Source organism: Malassezia globosa (genome assembly GCF_000181695.2).
Source record: "Malassezia globosa CBS 7966 chromosome Unknown mgl_sf_6.1, whole genome shotgun sequence".
In the NCBI taxonomy this organism is placed as follows: Eukaryota; Fungi; Basidiomycota; class Malasseziomycetes; order Malasseziales; family Malasseziaceae; genus Malassezia; species Malassezia globosa.
In genome coordinates this window covers 491,196-509,128 of record NW_001849866.1, presented here as the reverse complement: position 1 = coordinate 509,128, position 17,933 = coordinate 491,196, and the positions used below count along the sequence as shown (strand labels likewise).

Here is a 17,933-nt window from a genome sequence, read left to right as displayed (position 1 = left end):
ACTCCATCGTCTCCATGCGTGGATTGCTCGCGCAACAATGCCTACGAAAAAATTTCGTACGCTGATCAACACTCACTGGTGGGGCAGACGTGGTTTGCTTGGCATCCGTCCCTGATGAGTCATCCTGCTGAAGCTCCACTTGAGAGCCACACCAAGGTACAAAAGCTACGACGACGTTAACAACAACAACAATAGCCGTAGCGACAGCGAAGTATCTCGTGTCAAGCGCGTGCTTCATTCATGCATGTCTCTTGGTATGATGGAAACATTGCCTGATGATGCGCTGCCACCACAGCCTCCCTCATCATCTTCGCGTCCACAACCCCACGGCATCCTCTCGTGGCTTGCGCGTACGAAAAATTTGCGCGCGCGTTCTCGGCCCATGAAGCCCCAAATTTTATCGGGATCGAAACCATTCAAGCTAGCTTATGCCGCTATTCTGTTAGGAGCTTTAATGAATATCCTGGATGCAGCGTCCATGGGTCTGCTCGTGTTTCCTGCAGATGGAGACATGTTTCATGGCCTGCAGGCTCAGAGCATCGCGATGTTCCTGGCATCCACCGTGTTGAATGAGCTTGTTTTTGTGCTGGGAGGAACAAACTTTGTCCAAGCGCAAGGGGAAATGCTGGTGGAAATCCTTCCATTCATGCAAAACATTGCGAACAAGCTTGCTGCCGTCATCAACGACGACCGAGACGCTCTATTGGCGACAACTGTCACGACGTATGTGCTATCTTCTTTAATACTAGGCGTGCTTCTTCTTGCACTCGGCTTCTTCCAGATTGATCGCTGGATCGCCTACTTTCCACAGGCCGTGCTGGATGGCGCACTTGGAGCCATTGGACTCTCACTCTTTATCTCTGGCTTCGAAGTCGCACAGCGCTCTTCATTCGAATGGTCCGCAAGCTATTTTCATGACCTATTTACGTCGAACAGTATGCCTGTATGTGTGTCGGCCATTGTTCTGACGATTCTGTTGTGCACGGGAGTGCGAGTGAAAAAAAAGTCTGCTACGGCACGTCCTCGCTGGGGTGCTTCTTTCTTTCGTCGAGTCGAGTGGGAGGTGCGACAAATTTGCTCAAACTCATTCTTCACTCCAGGATTCGTGTTATTATCTGGTGGCGCTTTTTGGGTCGCAGCGCTCGCAAGTAAACGAACAATGGCTGATCTCGTCGAACATCACTGGCTCTTCATGGAAGTCCCACCCGGTGCTACAGTCGGTACGCGCATGCGCTTCTTCGAATTTTGGCAGCTTTTTAATTTCCATCTCGTCCGCTGGGGTGCCATCAAGCAAGTGGCCGTCGAAATGGTTGTGCTGATAGTCATTGGCGCTCTCAATCTGCCAATTTACTACCCGACACTGCGTGATAACCTACCCAATGTGCCGCGCTCTGCTTCGATTAAAAAAGAGTTTATTGGCCATGGGATCGCGAATATCATCACAGGTCTCTGTGGCACATTGCCTTGCCTTGTTGTCATGTCCAACACGCTCTTTTTCTCTCGTGCGGGAGGCCAGCGCATCGAGTCAGCGTGTGTTATGGTTTTGACGTTCCTCTTCTTTATTTTTTCGAAGCTGCTCCTGCCTTATATTCCCGTGTTGTGTGCTGCACTCATGGTGTTTTTCTTCGGCATCGAGCTCATGGCTGAGGCGCTTGTGCCGACTTGGACGAAAAAGTCGCTCCTCGAATACTTCGTTATCCTCGGTACCATGGCCACCTGTACGGCGCTTGGATTCGCACAGGGCGTTGGCATTGGCCTTGCTGCAACGCTCGCGGTTCTCGGCTTCGAGCATCTTGCCGACTACGAGATCCGCACGTGCTTTGTCCCCCTTGCTATGCTGGCTGATGCTCAGGGCCTTTCTCCCAAAATTGTTGCTCGGCTGAAGCAAGAGTCGATGGAACAGCAGCAGCAGCAGCTCGATGTGGGGGTCATTTCGCTGGCTGGCACCGCCGGGTACACCACAGCCACCAAGCTCAAGCAGGCGATCCATGCAGTGCAGCAACGAGGATGTGCTGCACTTGTCATCGACTTGACATATACCGTTCGCATTGATCGTGTAGCAGCGTCGGCCATTTTTGACGAGAGGTCAAATCCACAGCCCGGGACGAAACATCCACCTGGCTTCTTGCTTGGTGTACCGCTGGGATCACCGCGTTATGACATCCTTGCTCAGGTGGGCAGTGTGTGTGCTGATCCCTCTACGATGGATACAGTCGCTGCACATGACCAAATGATGCACGCTCTGTGGCCTATGGCTGAATTCACTGATGTTCTCAGTTGGCTCTCGTCTCGTGCTGCCGTGTCAGATCCCGGTCTCCCGCTGTGGGCGCGCAATTCCAGTCTTTCCTCTCTTGAACATCCACATCAACCAAATCCACATCACCGCGATCATTTCTGCTACCCCGAATCATTAATGCCTGCACATTCTCCTTCCAACGAGATACCCATGGAAGCTCCGATGTCGTTGTCTTCTTGTGGACCCAGTATAGTGCCCACGATTGACCCGACACTCCCAATAGAAGCACAATGGAGTGCGTGCTGGGACCAACTATGTTGTAATCTTTCAACTGACGACGACAATGCATGGCTCTCAAAGTCGTACGTCCAAGACCACCAGAACTTATCGGATGCGTCTGACTCGCTCGAAAAACAGAAAAACAGCATCGATACACCATTTCTAGCACCGAAACGGCGTGGAGAAAATCTTGCATACTCAGGCTCGTCTTCGCCCAGGTGGCGAAACTCATTTGTCTCTGTGTTAGAGCGATACGGCCACATCCGGTTCCATGAGCCGCATACGCTGCTTGCGAGTGCAGGTGATCCGATGCCAGATGTGCGTATCATTGTCGTCGGTGCACTTGTATCGAGACGCCAGCTTGCAGCGGCCTCTCCTGCCGAACATGCAGATGCATCGAGTCCTGCAAGCAAGGTCGATCGCACACCAGCCGACTGGATCCAAGCACGCCCTCGACTTCGTCTCCGCCGCCGTTCCGCCGATCCCACTGTCCATACGTCTGTCCGTACGATTGTGGAACACCTGGGGCAAGGCGATATTTATGGCCTAGCTGAGTTCATGTTTGGAGAGACCTGGTCAGCCGATGTTACGACGGCTGGCCAGCTATTTAGCTCTTATGTGACCATTGACTTTTCAGCGCATGACGTGCGTGCGAACGCAGAGCTCGCTTTAGCTCTTAATGCGTACTATTCGCACCACCAATTCCGTATGCACAGGCTTCAGGAGCTATACAACCGAGCATTGAGTCAGGGTGAGCGCTACAAATGGTGAAAGTCTCATCCATACCTGATGCGTAGTTGGTTGACTATATCCCAACAAAGCAGGGCAGATCGCCAACCCTGTGATCATCTTGTTGTTGTTATGTCGTGATTCTATAGATGTAGACCGTGCTCTTACATGCCCTTGATCTCTAAGATTTTCGTAATATCAGCAACGATATCAACCCAATCGTTCATATTCTCAGTTTATCGTGGGGCTCTTCTTGCAGGTTCGTCTGAGGCTGAGACCCTACCGGACCCGATTTGAGTGGTCCCCGCCCGATTCAAACAAGTCGGACGCATTGCCCACCCACCCCTTTCTTCCCTTTGCTGCTCAAATTTTCTTTACACATCTTGAGTCTATATTCGATCCATTCATCCAGGTCCTTTGAAAGCGACAATGGCTTTCGAGGCAACGGACGAGTCCGTGAACCAACAACATGTTTGGTCTTGTCCGTGCTTGAATGTTCGCATGTATGGGAAAGCATGCCTTGATAAACACACATCATCACAGCTACAAATCCTGCTTGACCAAGATCATGGCGTTTCCATGGTACGTTCCTGCATAGAGTACTCAGAGCCAATCTTACCAGTACCAAAGTCACTTCCACAACTCGTGTCACGAGCTTCCATCACTTCAAAAGGATCCCTGCTGAAGCACCCTGATTCAAATGTCTGTGTTCAGTGCAACTTGTGCCATGAGCCTGTATATACCATGCACGAGTCGACGACGCCTCCTGCGTTCAAGCACCAAAATACTATCCAGCTCGGTCAATCGGTTTCACGTTTTGTCCCCATGGATGGAATGATCACTTTGACCCAAGCCTGCTTGAGCGAGGAGGTGATACGTGCCAAAGAGCGAGAAGCGTCATACTCACAAATCTATGGCGTTATTCTTCCGCCACCTGCGGACGATGAAAGCAACCCCTTGATGATGGCGATCCCTCATCTTAAAGATCCAAACGATGTCTCCTCGTTTTTTTCTATGATCTCACGAGCATCCTTCGACAACCCAAGCTTATCTGTCACGTCAGATGCGTCAGCCGAGTCGCTAGATGAGCACGCTTGGCACCTGTTGGAACAATACCGCGCATCTCTTGTATCAGAGATGGCTGCCATCATTCGAAACAAGCAAGAAGAATGGCTTGAGCATGTTCAAAAAGCTCGCTCGCAACTCCTTCTGCTTGCGCAGCACATAGGACCGTCCAAACCGGCTGTGAGCACCGGATCCTCTACGCCGCAGTCAGACGTGGAGCATCCAAAGTCGGACTTGTTCGCCAAGCGATTTTTGGAAGAGACTCTTGTACCACCGCAGCGCTCTACTGGGACACTTGGTGCTTCACTCGCACGGTATAGTGAAACGCACACTGGCGCAAAGAGTGAAAGCCCAGTGGAACATGCACCCTCACCGTCTCCACCATACGTCAATCAGTCTGGTGCGCGTTTGATGGATGGTGGCAATAGCAGCGATCACAGCGTGGCCGTTAATGCCGCTAGCACGGCGGCTGCTGCGGCTGCCGCGGCTGCTACCTCATCGTCCGCTGCTGTGTTGGAGAGCTCGGCCGTGTCGCCCTTGACCCTCAGCATGTCAGGAGGGCTAAAGGACGCCGCACCTCAGGAGGACATGGGAGAACAAGACGATGGATCTGGCAAAGAAGACCAAATGTTTCAAACGGACGAAGACATGACCGCTGCTCGTCCGGTCTCACAAACAGGGCGAGGCGAACATGAGCCATTTGCGCGGCATGTTCCAGAACGTACGGTGACCGACGAGAAAGTCGCCGAGCTTCTGAGCAGTGGGCTTGCCACCTCTTTCTCTGCCATTTCTGTTGCGCAACAAGCAGTTAATTTTCCTCGCTCCCGCTTGGAACAACTTGGCTTGAAGGGCGCTTATGACGTGCCGGACAACCATCATGTTCGTCGACTGCCGCCGGTGCCGCGTAAGAAACGCAGTTTCCTTCAGAATATGCACGATCATGATGAGGACCTTGCTTTAGCTGGTGCTGTCGCTGCACACGCGCCGTCACATCGTCATAACAACGCAGCTGTAGCGTCGAATGATGCGGGTCATCATCCTCCTACTTCAAAGCGCGCGACAGAACCAGATACCCAGCTCTCCCTCGCAACTTCTGTCCCATACCATCCCCTAATCCCAGTTCGCAATCTAAGGCGACGGGAAATGACGGAAGGAATCGATCATGAGCCCAAAACCAGCTTGCCATGCAACGAGAACCGGATGGTGCCATCACTTCTCCAGGCGTTGCGTGAAAAGAATAGTATGTCACCTGTGTCAAAGCGTACGACTGGCTTCCAACTGCCCTCGGCGCGCCCGATACCGTTAACGCCCAAGCCACGCTCAGTGTTTCATGTGACGGTAAACGATGAGCTGCCACCAATTCCACAAGCGCCTAGTAGGCATCTTCGTCTGGACCCATCATCTGGCGGCTCACCGCGCGCTTTGAACAATGTGAATCTAGAGGCAATGAAAGATTCTGAAGTTTTTGATGAATCTATGAACAAGGCTTTATACTTCATGCACTATCTGCAGAACCTCAAGCTGGCGAAACGCACAGGCTGGTATCACCACAATGTGCCGGAGCCGGAGTCTATATCAGACCACATGTATCGTATGGGTGTCCTGGCAATGCTCATTAAAGATGACAAGATCGATATCCGCAAGAGCGTCATGATGGCCTTGGTCCATGACATTTCGGAAGCACTGGTTGGCGACTTGACACCGCACTGCCAAGTGGACAAAGACGAGAAATCTCGCCGCGAGCACGAGGCAATTCACATCCTCACCCATGATCTTCTTGGTGATACGGATGCATCGCACACAATTTTTCAGCTGTGGCGCGAATATGAAGAACGACAAACTCGTGAGGCCGTGCTAGTCAAGGACTTGGATTGCTTTGAACTGTGTCTTCAAGCGTTCGAGTATGAAAAACTACACGACATCCAGGACTTACAGCAGTTCTGGCTCGGCGCTGCCCACAAAATCAAACATCCGCAGGTCCAGGCGTGGCTCGCCGCTCTGCTACGTAAGCGCCGTGTCCTGTGGGAAAGCCGCGGTTTTTCATATGATGACGCTACGCAATAGTGGTTAGGAGGAGCTTGTCTCTAGCCTGTTTCCGCTCGCCGGTCTCGGGTGCTATGGTTGTTCGCTGTACGACAGATATCTGTCGTACACAGCCAATATTATAGAATAGCAATGTAAGGCAACCTTGAAAACATTGTATGTGTTTTTCTCCAACATCAACTTGTTGGATGGCTGTGGCGTCTTATTGCACGTGCTTTGAAGAAATTGGATAGGCCTTCCACGACGCATCCATTTGCCTTGGCGGTGGATGGAACGTCAGGGCTTGTACTCTGAGAGGCGTGCAGCGCACGTCCAACACGTCATGGGAGCATCATCGCCTAAGCGGCGAGCGATAGAAGAGAAACCTCTTCGCCCGCTACCGAGCTCGGCGATGGCATCGCCATACCGGATCCCCATTTCACCAGCATCCTTTTACGCAAGTCCAACACATTCGACGCAACAGTCACATTCACAAGATACCCTCTCCCATGACGCACAGCCAAAGCAGACTTCGCCAAATCTGCATAACAAGACCGGGGATGACAGTCGGGATGAGATTGATTTTCTAACACCGGCTACAAGCTTGCACGATCGCATGCGTGGCAAAGCTCCGTCGAACTCTTCGCAAGCTCATATGGGACCGACCGCAGCAATGGGTCGCACCTCTGCATTGACAAAGTGCGTAAATGTACGATTGCGCGCTGTGTTTGTCGGACAAGAGTATGCAAGTAGGAACGAGGGCGTTGAAGTCGCTGCCTTTCAGACACATCTCACCCTATTTCACCGCACAACAGCGTGTGCTAAGGTGGCATTTCGTGATGTGTTAGACACGCAACTAGGCGGTAAAGAGCATGCACTCATCGCCATGTCGATCAAGCAAAAATGCTCGTCGGCACGCGCTATTGCATCGTTATGTGGCGAGGCAGCTTTGGATCCGTGCTGCCTATATATGTTTGTTGAACCAAACGACACTTCATGGCCACTGCTTTTTGATCAAGTGTGCACCTATACACATGCAGAGAAGCTGACAGAGTCTGCTTGTATGGCATTGTTTGAGGCATCGCTTCGATCAAACACCAAGACTTTACGAATCCCCAGCAGCCCCTCAGCGCATGTTAGAAAACCAACGCCCATTGTTATTGGTGAACGGCGAACTGCAGCACTGGAGAAAGCAAGATCAGACGAATCAACCAAACCAACGTGTGCGACAGGCGCTGCAGAGCTGGTAAGGTCGTCAACTTTGACGGATTCGATCACGGCAGAGTCGGCGCGCCCAATAAGATACACACGCGAACGCACACGGCTTGAGGAACAGCAAAGGAAGGCGAGCCAGAGTAAACCAATCCTCAGATACCCAGCATCTGGTCCATTCGCCGTTACGCTATTGCAGTCTGACGTGGAGCGTCTTCAAGAAGGTGAATACCTGAACGATACCTTGATCGAGTTTGGACTGCGATTTCTGCTGGAGCGAATCAAGCAAAGAGAACCAAACCTGGCGCAGCAAATCCATGTTTTCAATACGTTCTTTTATCATAAACTGACAGAATCACGCGATCGGTCCAAAACGTACGAACACGTCCGCAAATGGACAAACAAAGTGAACATGTACGTGTTTATAACATACTCTCGTGTGTACTAATATCACTAGTTTTGACAAAACCTACGTGGTTGTGCCCATCAATGAATATATGCATTGGTACATGGCCATAATTGTGAATCCCCGCGGCATTCTCTCAGAGCATATGACACCTGTATCCCATGGACTTGGGCGGCGCTCCACACACTCTTTGAAAGAAACAACTTTACATGCATCGTCTCCGACGATGCGTCCGACTTCCGACACTGGAACAAGTCCTACCCCACCCGACAGCAACGTTGCTACTCACATCGAAGTAGCGCCAATTCAACTTGTCGAGAAAGACAGTAATCACGCCGATTTGGAGCGGCCGAACCCATCACGCTCGTCCTCACCAACACATTCATTTCAATCTGCTCCAAAGCAAAATCAAGAAACGTATGTAATTGTGCTGGATAGCCTAGGGAGTACACATGGCCCTGTGAAAACTGCCCTTCGTGACTATCTACGGCTCGAGGCTCATGACAAAGGTAAAGTCGATGCAGACGTGGATATAAAGCGTCTGGGTGATCCTACTCATATTGATGTCCGTGTGCCCGTGCAGTCGAATTTCAGTGACTGTGGGGTATATTTGTTACACTACTTTGACCGTTTTTTTTCTCAGCCGGAGCATTTTTTCGAGATTGCGCTTTCATCGAGACGCGGATCTCGGACTTATACCACGGTGCATCAGGACTGGCGAAGTGAAGACGTGGACTCAAAGCGTGCTTGGTGGGCGTCCGTCATTCAGGACCTGGCTCGTGATTGGATCCCCGATCCTGATCCACATATGGAACCGTGTGGAGAAGGCGATATAGAGGACGTTTGCCCCTTATAACTGCAGACCACGCAAGCTAGGGGATCTGTATGTTTTTTCTCGGCCACTGTATATGATCATAGACCCCTTTTGGTTTGAACCCGGCGATAAGTGCACATGTTCCTAGGACCAACGGTGATAAAGAGTCATGTCAAAAAAGGTTGTGTGGAGGAGTATGAGCCAAGGCTTCCAGCAGCGCCCGCTTGAGCTCTTATTGGACTCACCGCGGGTACGTCTGTCATGTTCCCGCTGATAGAAAGGATTCAAAAACATACTGCTAGTTGTGCAGCGCAATAGAACGAACCAGATGGTCCCGCCAGCAAAAGGCTGAGATGGTTATTTCCTGTTTCAATGCCATGTGTGCAGCAGCAGAGAGGAAAGCTGTTGCTGCCGACTCTTCATCATAGGTGCGGTTGGCGTATTAGACGAGCAACGACTTGTGCCTCGCCAAGAAGATGGGTTTTCTTCGCACCTGTATCTCATTAAGCTGCTTCGATTATTTGCTGGTATTGCAGAACAACTGAGCAGATGTAATTGGGAAGGTTCATGAACGTGATCTGGCTGCTCGTTAGAATTTGGCAGAGCTGTGCGCAGGCGTGCACCAAAACTCTGGATGCGACTACTTCTTGAGCGGAAAAGCTGCTATCAAGCCACGCGAAGCCTTTGGAAGTATCCAGATGCTTGGATGTGTGGTGATGCTATGGTCATCTTGGACTTTAGCTGCGAGCATCGATACGGCGTTAGACGATGAGGATCTGGACGATCGCAAAGTCGTACTCAGACAGCTTCTGCGCGAGCTTGACGCCGGAAATTAAGCATACGCGAATGAAGAAATGCGAGAAGATAACTCGCTAGCCTTGTACATGGAGCATCGATACGAGCTTCAACATGCCGGGACTAAGACACCGAGTTTGATCAGCCGGGGCAACATTGCCGTGCCCTCACACGCTGCTGTAACTGACGCTCGAGAATACTTGACAATTGCTCATTGATGAAACGCATGATTGAACAAATGCTATATATATCTTTGAACGTGCACGGATCATTGAGCGACCTGCACAAGGCCCATGAGACCTGGCATTTCTCGTTGATCGTGACAAACGCGATTGCTATAGCGCATAACTCATGTAAAAGAACTAATTAACATGGGCTCGCTGGCTGTAGCTCAAGAGGTACCACGTAGCAACCGTAGTGACCAAGCATCAATAAACCTATGTGCACCCAAATTTAGCACAATGCCCTCAAAGCAAAAACGAAGCGCACGTTTCAAGAGATTCCACCGAATCTTCACTCAAGAACCTATGCTAGTACTATTTAGCGATTCAGGGGGTCTTACCTTGCGTCGAGTCCATCTATCATTTAAGGATTCTCGGCAGCCCAGTTCACACCCTTCGAAATGTTCTTGGCAAGGTCCGTGAGACAGTTGTCAAGAAGCTTCTGTTCCTCAGCCGTGATTTGAGGAAGGGCAGGGATGTTTTCAACACCGTTAGGGCCGAGTTCAACAGGGCTCGCGAAGAACTGCACCTGATCCTTGAATAGTGGGCTCTCGACGAAAGCGCACTGCTTCACCCCCTTTTCGCCATGCATAGCACGCAGAAGAGCGTCAGCGAACACGGCACCAGCGTACGCCATCGAGAGCGTAGCAGAACCAGCACCGTCCTTTGCCTTCACAACCTCATCACCGCCGAACTGGATACGGTGCACGAGCTTTTCGTACTGCTCGCCAGGCGAGACGGACGAGCCCTGCTGGGCCTGTGACAAGAGGGGTACAATCGTCACACCCGAATGGCCGCCGATGACGGGCACGTTTGTGTCGGCTGGCTTCGAGCCAGCAATACCAGAGAGGAACGTCGAGGCACGCACAATGTCAAGCGCGGTCACACCAAAGAGGCGCTTGGGGTCATACACACCAGCACGCTTGAAGACTTCGGCAACGATCGGCACGGTCGAGTTTACCGGGTTAGAGATGATGAGCATGTGGGCCTTTGGCGACACCTTCGCGGCGGCCTTGGCAAGGTCGCGCACAATAGAGGCATTCGTGTTGAAGAGGTCGTCACGAGTCATACCCGGCTTACGTGGCACACCAGCAGGGATGACAATGACCTCAGCACCTTCGAGCGCCTGCTCAAGGTTCTCCTGCGCGTAACCAGTGCACTGGCTCGGCGTGTTGATGTGCCCAAGGTCAGCAGCCACACCAGGAGCGAGACGGATGTCATACAGACGGAGGTCCGTGACATTCGGGTTGAGCTTGAGGAGAAGCGAGAGCTGCACGTCGCGTCAGTAAGCATTCGATAAATTGCATGGCGTCGACGACGCAATATGACGACGACGATATCCATGAAGCTACATACCGGTTGGCCAATACCGCCCGAGGCACCGAGGACAGCCACCTTGCTGTTTGCCGATGCGGTCTGCGAAAACAGACGGGACGCAGCAGGCACGCGGACAGCCTGGGCAGGGGTACGAAGAGCAGCACGAGCGAACATGATGGTCGTAGTTATTCTGATAGATACTGTTCGGACGTCCGAACCACAACCGACTTCACTCGCCCGCCGATTGCCGCCGCCAGCCCCTCCCCCCCCGACCCTGGCCTTGCTTTCCTCTCGGCCGGGCCACCCAGCAGCCCGCCAGCACATGCGTTGAGAGATAGCAGCTGACACATGAGTAGATTGCTGACTCAGCCGGAACGGCCCGAGGGTATGACTCCACGTGCCCATATAAACGGCGCACAGACGTTGGTCCAAACTTACGCACGATGCTTTGGAAGTTCGCATCGGAGACGCAAGGTCAATTTGCAGTGGCAACACGAGCCATTTGCAGAGCTAAAAACGCGATAGGGTTGAGATTTCAATCCTCATCCTCCGCTGCGACTATGTCAGATATAAAGGTGTGTTAGCTGAAGCCGCGGACAAATATTGATGATACTCCGAGGTATTCTAATGCGGAACACAGTGCTAACTTAATCGTCCACCATACGGGGTTTTGGGGGCATTCCTCTCAATTCTTTGCCCTATTCCCCCCCCCTTAATCGTCGATGTTGTCTCATTTTTCTTGATTCGTGGAATAAAGCGAACTCTTTACACGCCTAAGGACACTGTGCAGTATGCTATGCAGCAGCACGAACACGGTGGCGCTGCTAGATTGCGCGACCTGTATTCGAACAAAGGTGCGTACAGGTTTCCGCCATTTTCGTCTTGATGAAGCGTCTAGATCGACAGACTAACACTTGTGCCCTCTTTCCCTATAGGCACTGGCTTCACGATGGAGGAGCGCGAGAAATACGGTCTCAAGGGACTGCTTCCGCCGACAGTACACTCACTTGAGGAGCAATTCCAACGTGTCAAATTTTATGTCGATTCTCTTCCGGATGACTATCATAAGCACATTGAGCTAGCTAATTTGAGGCAACGAAATGAACGGCTGTTCTTCTATTACGTTCTGTCGGACATCATGAAGACGGTGCCACTTGTCTACACACCGACAGTCGGTGATGCATGCCTGAACTTCTCTCGGATGTTCCGTCGTCCTGAAGGACTTACCTTGTCGATTGATGACAAGGGCGCTATCGAAAAATGCATCGAAAACTGGCCACGTCCAGCTGATGCACCACGTGTGGCCGTCATCACAGATGGCTCGCGAATTCTTGGTCTTGGCGACCTTGGCTGGAACGGTATGGGTATTGCCATTGGCAAGCTGTCCTTGTATGTGGCAGGTGCTGGCGTGCACCCCCAGTCGGTCATGCCCATTGCTGTTGATGTTGGTACAGACAATGAAGAATTGCTGAACGACCCGATGTACTTAGGACTTCGTCGCCGACGTCCCAGCACTGAGGAATTAGTCGAGTTCGTCGACGAGATTATGGAGAAGCTTCATGCTCACTACCCGAGTCTGATCATTCAGTTTGAGGACTGGAGCAGTGAACATGCCTTCATGTTCCTCGACCGGTATAAGGACAAGTACCCTATGTTCAACGACGACATCCAAGGCACGGGTGCTGTGATTTTGGCTGGTCTCATAAGTGCCACACGTCTCGTGGAGAAGGAAACAAAGAAGTCATCGGACCATCGCATTTTGATGGTGGGCGCTGGCTCAGCATCTGTGGGTGTGGCGAAGCAACTGATGTCGTTCTTCACTCTGAATGGCATGTCGGTAAGAGGAGGCACGCCTGCGGATTTGGACAACTGACTCCAAGGGCCTTGTGACCATGAACCGCGGTGACAAGCTCCCTGACTACAAGCAATACTTTGCGCGCCGCGACAATGGTGACATGCAACTGAAGGAATTGTCCGACATTATCGACTATGTGAAGCCAACTGTATTGCTCGGATTGTCGACGATACATGGCCTTTTCGATGAAAAGATCCTTCGTAAGATGGCCGATCTGAACGAACGACCCATCATATTCCCACTTAGTAACCCAACGAGCAAGTCCGAGTGCACGTTTGAAGAAGCACTCACACACACAGATGGCCGTTGTGTATTTGCTGCTGGTTCGCCATTTGGCACTGTCAACTTCCACGGCAAACAGCGCTTTGCGGATCAGGGTAACAACTTCTACATCTTCCCTGGTCTCGGTCTGGCAGGCGCTCTGGTCAAGGCAAAGCATATGGATCATAAGGTCATTACGGAGGCGGCTGTTGCGCTGGCAGACTCCATGACCAAAGACGAGGTTGACGAAGGCCGTCTGTACCCCAAGCTAGGACGTGTGCGAGAAATCTCGCAGTATGTCGCGTTCCGCTGCATTAAAGTGCTCAACAAAGATGGCCTTTGCCGAGACGACGGTATCACGGCTTCCATGAGCGATGACGAGCTCTTCCGTTATGTCGGCGATCACATGTGGGAACCACATTATGAGCACTAAGAGTTTTATTGTTGGCCCGATGCCCATTCGTGCCTAGTTCATATCTTAATCACTACTCTCCTTTCGCTTATAGAAATTCGAAATGAGAATATCGTGTTGAAATCATGGCGTTTTTTTTGCGGCTTTAAAATTCATCCTAGATTTCTAGCTGCGTTACCCCAATTGGATCGAGACCACCTCCACCAAGTAGATGTTCGCTCCTTTCAAATGACCACGCGTTTAGAGCAACGTCAGAGGCGATGGGCAGCACCACTGGCTGCAGTTGCTGGTGCCATTGCGCTGAGTATTACTGTGTGGATATGGGCGTCCAAGAAATATGATTCTGGAAAAGGCGAAGGTTCTGCATCATCTCCCGCACGAAAAAAGCGTGGGCCTGTACGTTGATCGTAGCGTACTTCTCCAAAGCGTTTCTTACAGTAACAGAATCCAACTTTATGCTTGTCATTCGCGTGTGATCCAGTGTGGACGCGGCACTTGCAAAATTCATCGGAAAAAGTTGACAGCTTGATTCAAGTTCTTGAGCATGACTATGTCGTCCATGCACTCGTCTGTGCGCCCGAAGATGTGGCGCCACCGTTAGCTTGTGATCGGCTTCTATTATATTCCACACCCCAGGGCCGTGCCATGCTCGCACGAGCTCTAGTGCCTCATTGTCACGTTGAAATTGTCTTTGTCGATAAACAATTCCGTATTTCATGGGGTGCCGAAGACAGTATCCCTTCATACTTGACACGTCTTGATCAGCTTGCGCAAGTCGTCCATTTATTGATGATCGCTGTGATACCTGTCGCACACACATGCCCATTATTTACAGAACTAAATGACTTAAAAACGGCATTCCGAGATCATCCACTCTCGAAGCGTGGGAGCGTGCATTGGATGCACATTTCCCCTGGACTTGCGTGGGAACAACATTTGGCAGGCGTGCTAAGAGAAGAGCGAGACCAAACTTGGGCATAGCTATTTTTCAAGACTCGTTGAAGAACAGTGACGAACATTGTTCGTACGGCCTGCCTTTTGTCGCAGCAGAATTCTGCACATTTAAAAGTATCATATCGTGTGAAGGCGCTGGATCTTCAATAATATGCTCCAGCCTGGCGTCATCGCGTTGAGGAACAGGGTTTGGTGCACAGAGAGTGTGTAGAAGCACGTTTTTATCTTTTGTGGCAGAAACTTCATTACATCTATCCCAAACATCGAACATAGGACGATGCAGTAAACCGCGCAGAACTGCCATAGCGCCACGCTTGGATGATACCTGGTTTTCATGCAAGCAATGAGGCGTCTCAATACACCTGGGGCATCCATCCGAACATTCGCATGTTTCCAGCACATGAAGCGCAATACACAATAACGCATCGAGGTGCTCAAAGACTTGCGTGCATATTCCGGCATTCTGGCCTGGTTTGTCGTAGAATATAAGGCGCGATGGTCGCTTCCGCTGCGTTGGTCGTCCGCTAAGTTCACGCATAGGCACCTTGCACTCTGTCCGCACATCGTCTGCAGCGCTCGCGACGAATAAGGGCGTGAGACTAAGAACCGCATGCTCGGTTGCATGGATCGCCGCCGATGCAAGGATCTCATGCGACGTGAGTGCCTCAACGATTTTCCATGGCACATCGAGCCAGACACCGTGCGTGTGACGGATCAGAGGAGCCGTCTCAATGTCGACCACGTCAAGGATATTCGCTCGCCGGTCAACTTTGAAATAACCCCACACACGAAAAATGATGTCTACACGTCCATAACAGGCACGTGCCGAAGAATGCGATAGTGTTCGCATTCGCCACGTTTCGCAGGCATCTACGTCCACCAAGTCGCGCGGCCGAGTGTGGTACAAGACGTGTGAGCGAACCAGGAGTACGAGACGAGCATCATGATGAACACTTTGGCAAACATACGTTGCCCCTTGATGAAGAAACACAGCTCCTTCGTACGCCTCAAAGTACACACGCTCGACCTCAACCTCTTCCAGAAGCTGAGCACTAGTTGCATCCACGTATCGATACGTCTCTTGACGAGCGCCACGAATCGGTATATTGGTCGCAGGCGAAATCAGATCCGACTTACCCAGGTGATAAAACCCATCTTGGTCACGCACACAAAGTCGCTGTACAATCGACAACGCCCGCTCGCCGAAATACTTCGTATCTTCGGAAGACCAAGGCATTTCATATGCGGCACACTGCACGTGTGCTTCTAGAAGCAATTCATTGCTCGGATCAACCCACAAGTTGATCAAAGGTGGAGCGAATACCAGCTCGGGATGTCGCATGTAGTACTGATCCACGGGAAACGGCTCGCCTAGTAGCACAACGAGCGCATCCTTCTGTCGACGACCGGCGCGACCAGCTTGCTGCCACATGCTCGCTGAAGTGTATGGCATGCCGAAAAGAATCACAGCATCTAGCACACCGATATCGATGCCAAGCTCAAGGGCACTTGTGGCAATAAGGCCCAGGACATGTCCATGCGCCATATCATGTTCTAATTTGCGTCGGTCCGAGGGCGCATACCCTGATCGATATGCGTGCACACGATCAGCAAGGTGGGTATGACCTTCGTGCAGGAAATCCTCGCGAATCTGTCGGATAATTATCTCGCATGTTCTTCGGACTTTGGCAAAAACAATTGTACGAATGCCCATGACTCACAAGATGGCGGAATAGCTGAGACACTTCTTTATATGAAGAAACCCGCCCTTGCCCGGGCTCTTCAACGTCGATGAGGGGCGGATTCCAGACAATCCATTCTTTTTTGCCACACGGTGCACCATCATCGGCAATCAACTCAATCTGCTGCGTATCGATCCCAAGGAGCAGACTCATGTGCTCGGTGGGAGACGCAATTGTCGCACTACAGCTCACAAACTGAATCGAATGATTCCCCATGGCTGCACAGAGTCGACGGAGCCGCCGAAGTATCAAAGCCACATGCGTCCCAAATGTGCCCGTATACACATGAAGTTCGTCGAGTACAACGACGCGCAGACCTTGCAAAAATCGGCGCCACCTATCTTCATGCGGCAGAATAGCCTGGTGTAGCATGTCCGGGTTGGTGAACAAGACGCCTGCCTGCTCGCGGATGGAACGCCGATAGTCGGCCGGTGTATCCCCATCATACGCGTCCACAGCTACGCCAAGTGTACTAGGATGATGATGCAGTAGACGACGCAGAGAACCAAGTTGGTCCTGAGTCAGCGCCTTGGTTGGAAAAATGCACATGGCCGTAGCGCTGGGGATAGTGGCAAGCACATGCATGATGGGAATCTGGTACACGAGTGACTTTCCGGATGAGGTGCCAGTGCTCACTACGACGTGACGACCATGCTGAAAGAGAGTAAGCGCTAATGCCTGGTGGGTATACAGTTGCTGGATGCCATGCGCAGCTGCAAGGGCGTCTCTAATGTCGGAATCAAGGGGAGGTTCAACGAACCCAAACTTGGGCTCCCTGGCGGGAAATGTGCGTCGGCCACCAGGCACAATCTGCTCGCGCCACCAAGGCATGTCAGGAAGACGTGCCAAAATTTCTGCAATGGACGATCGGGTAAGGGCTGAGGAAATCGACGGTGTCTCTTCCGGGGGCTTTGGCACAGCCGCGATACTAGCTTCTTTCAGCAGCTCGATCGGATCTTCTTGTGTAGTTTCACAGGCAGAAAGCAGCTCTTGCACGGCCCGTGTAAAAGTGGCATTACGGCGTGAAACCAGCTGCACGGTGGCCTCTTGAGATGGCTTCGATGATCGAACATATCGTCGCGACGTGGCCTTGTCGGTCGCCAAGTCGCGATCTAGAAACTCGAACAAGAGGGTATGCGTGTTTTCATCCCGTGCAGGAGGGGTGTACATGTCATCGCGATCATCCATTCGAGTCCTGCGCCGTTTTCCAGCACGCTCTGTGCGGAGTGCCGCTGTAGGCACATATGCGAGATGAACCATATCTGGACACAATGCTTTGATGCGCGCAAGGTCCTGCACGTCAAGTGAGCGCGCCGTCATAGATCGAACACTGGCCTGCAGCATGTCGACAGTAGGGACGACTTGTTTGTGAGTCATGATAAACGTGTATACCGTAGATAGAGCCTGCCTATACGTGTGAGTATGTGGGGTGGGAGGACGAAAGTTCTGCAGGTACGCACCTTGAACGTTTGGTAGAGCACGAGAAATTCAGCTGGCCATGTCGTCGTGGGAGGCAGCGAGCCTTGTGTGCTTTCCTGTGCACATGACAAGGGCTTTGGTGGCATGCAATGCGAACAACAACTGACGAGGACTTGAAGGCGAAACAATGCTCG

The 17,933-nt window shown here is 51.7% G+C and overlaps 7 protein-coding genes across 7 annotated transcripts; 5 read left to right on the top strand and 2 right to left on the bottom strand.

The window, feature by feature from the left end:
- Window positions 1-382: 382 nt before the first annotated feature.
- MGL_2707 (uncharacterized protein) lies at window positions 383-3,286 on the top strand (the record flags this gene model as incomplete). The annotated part of the gene is made up of 1 exon (XM_001730273.1): window positions 383-3,286. The coding sequence occupies one exon, from the start codon at window positions 383-385 to the stop codon at window positions 3,284-3,286; it is 2,904 nt and encodes a 967-aa protein (XP_001730325.1).
- A 783-nt stretch (window positions 3,287-4,069) lies between these two features.
- Window positions 4,070-6,373, top strand: MGL_2706 (uncharacterized protein; the record flags this gene model as incomplete). Its single annotated transcript, XM_001730272.1, has 1 exon — window positions 4,070-6,373. One exon carries the CDS (start codon window positions 4,070-4,072, stop codon window positions 6,371-6,373), a length of 2,304 nt encoding a protein of 767 aa, XP_001730324.1.
- A 301-nt stretch (window positions 6,374-6,674) lies between these two features.
- On the top strand, window positions 6,675-7,991 carry MGL_2705 (uncharacterized protein; the record flags this gene model as incomplete). Its single annotated transcript, XM_001730271.1, has 1 exon — window positions 6,675-7,991. The coding sequence occupies one exon, from the start codon at window positions 6,675-6,677 to the stop codon at window positions 7,989-7,991; it is 1,317 nt and encodes a 438-aa protein (XP_001730323.1).
- Window positions 7,992-8,175: 184 nt separating this feature from the next.
- On the top strand, window positions 8,176-8,805 carry MGL_2704 (uncharacterized protein; the record flags this gene model as incomplete). Its single annotated transcript, XM_001730270.1, has 1 exon — window positions 8,176-8,805. The coding sequence occupies one exon, from the start codon at window positions 8,176-8,178 to the stop codon at window positions 8,803-8,805; it is 630 nt and encodes a 209-aa protein (XP_001730322.1).
- A 1,338-nt stretch (window positions 8,806-10,143) lies between these two features.
- MGL_2703 (uncharacterized protein) lies at window positions 10,144-11,270 on the bottom strand (the record flags this gene model as incomplete). Its single annotated transcript, XM_001730269.1, has 2 exons — window positions 10,144-11,049; window positions 11,136-11,270. 2 exons carry the CDS (start codon window positions 11,268-11,270, stop codon window positions 10,144-10,146), a joined length of 1,041 nt encoding a protein of 346 aa, XP_001730321.1.
- A 964-nt stretch (window positions 11,271-12,234) lies between these two features.
- MGL_2702 (uncharacterized protein) lies at window positions 12,235-13,645 on the top strand (the record flags this gene model as incomplete). Its single annotated transcript, XM_001730268.1, is given in 2 exon segments — window positions 12,235-12,933; window positions 12,941-13,645. Coding segments are annotated over 2 exon segments (1,404 nt in total).
- A 967-nt stretch (window positions 13,646-14,612) lies between these two features.
- On the bottom strand, window positions 14,613-17,697 carry MGL_2701 (uncharacterized protein; the record flags this gene model as incomplete). The annotated part of the gene is made up of 2 exons (XM_001730267.1): window positions 14,613-16,229; window positions 16,300-17,697. 2 exons carry the CDS (start codon window positions 17,695-17,697, stop codon window positions 14,613-14,615), a joined length of 3,015 nt encoding a protein of 1,004 aa, XP_001730319.1.
- Window positions 17,698-17,933: the final 236 nt, after the last annotated feature.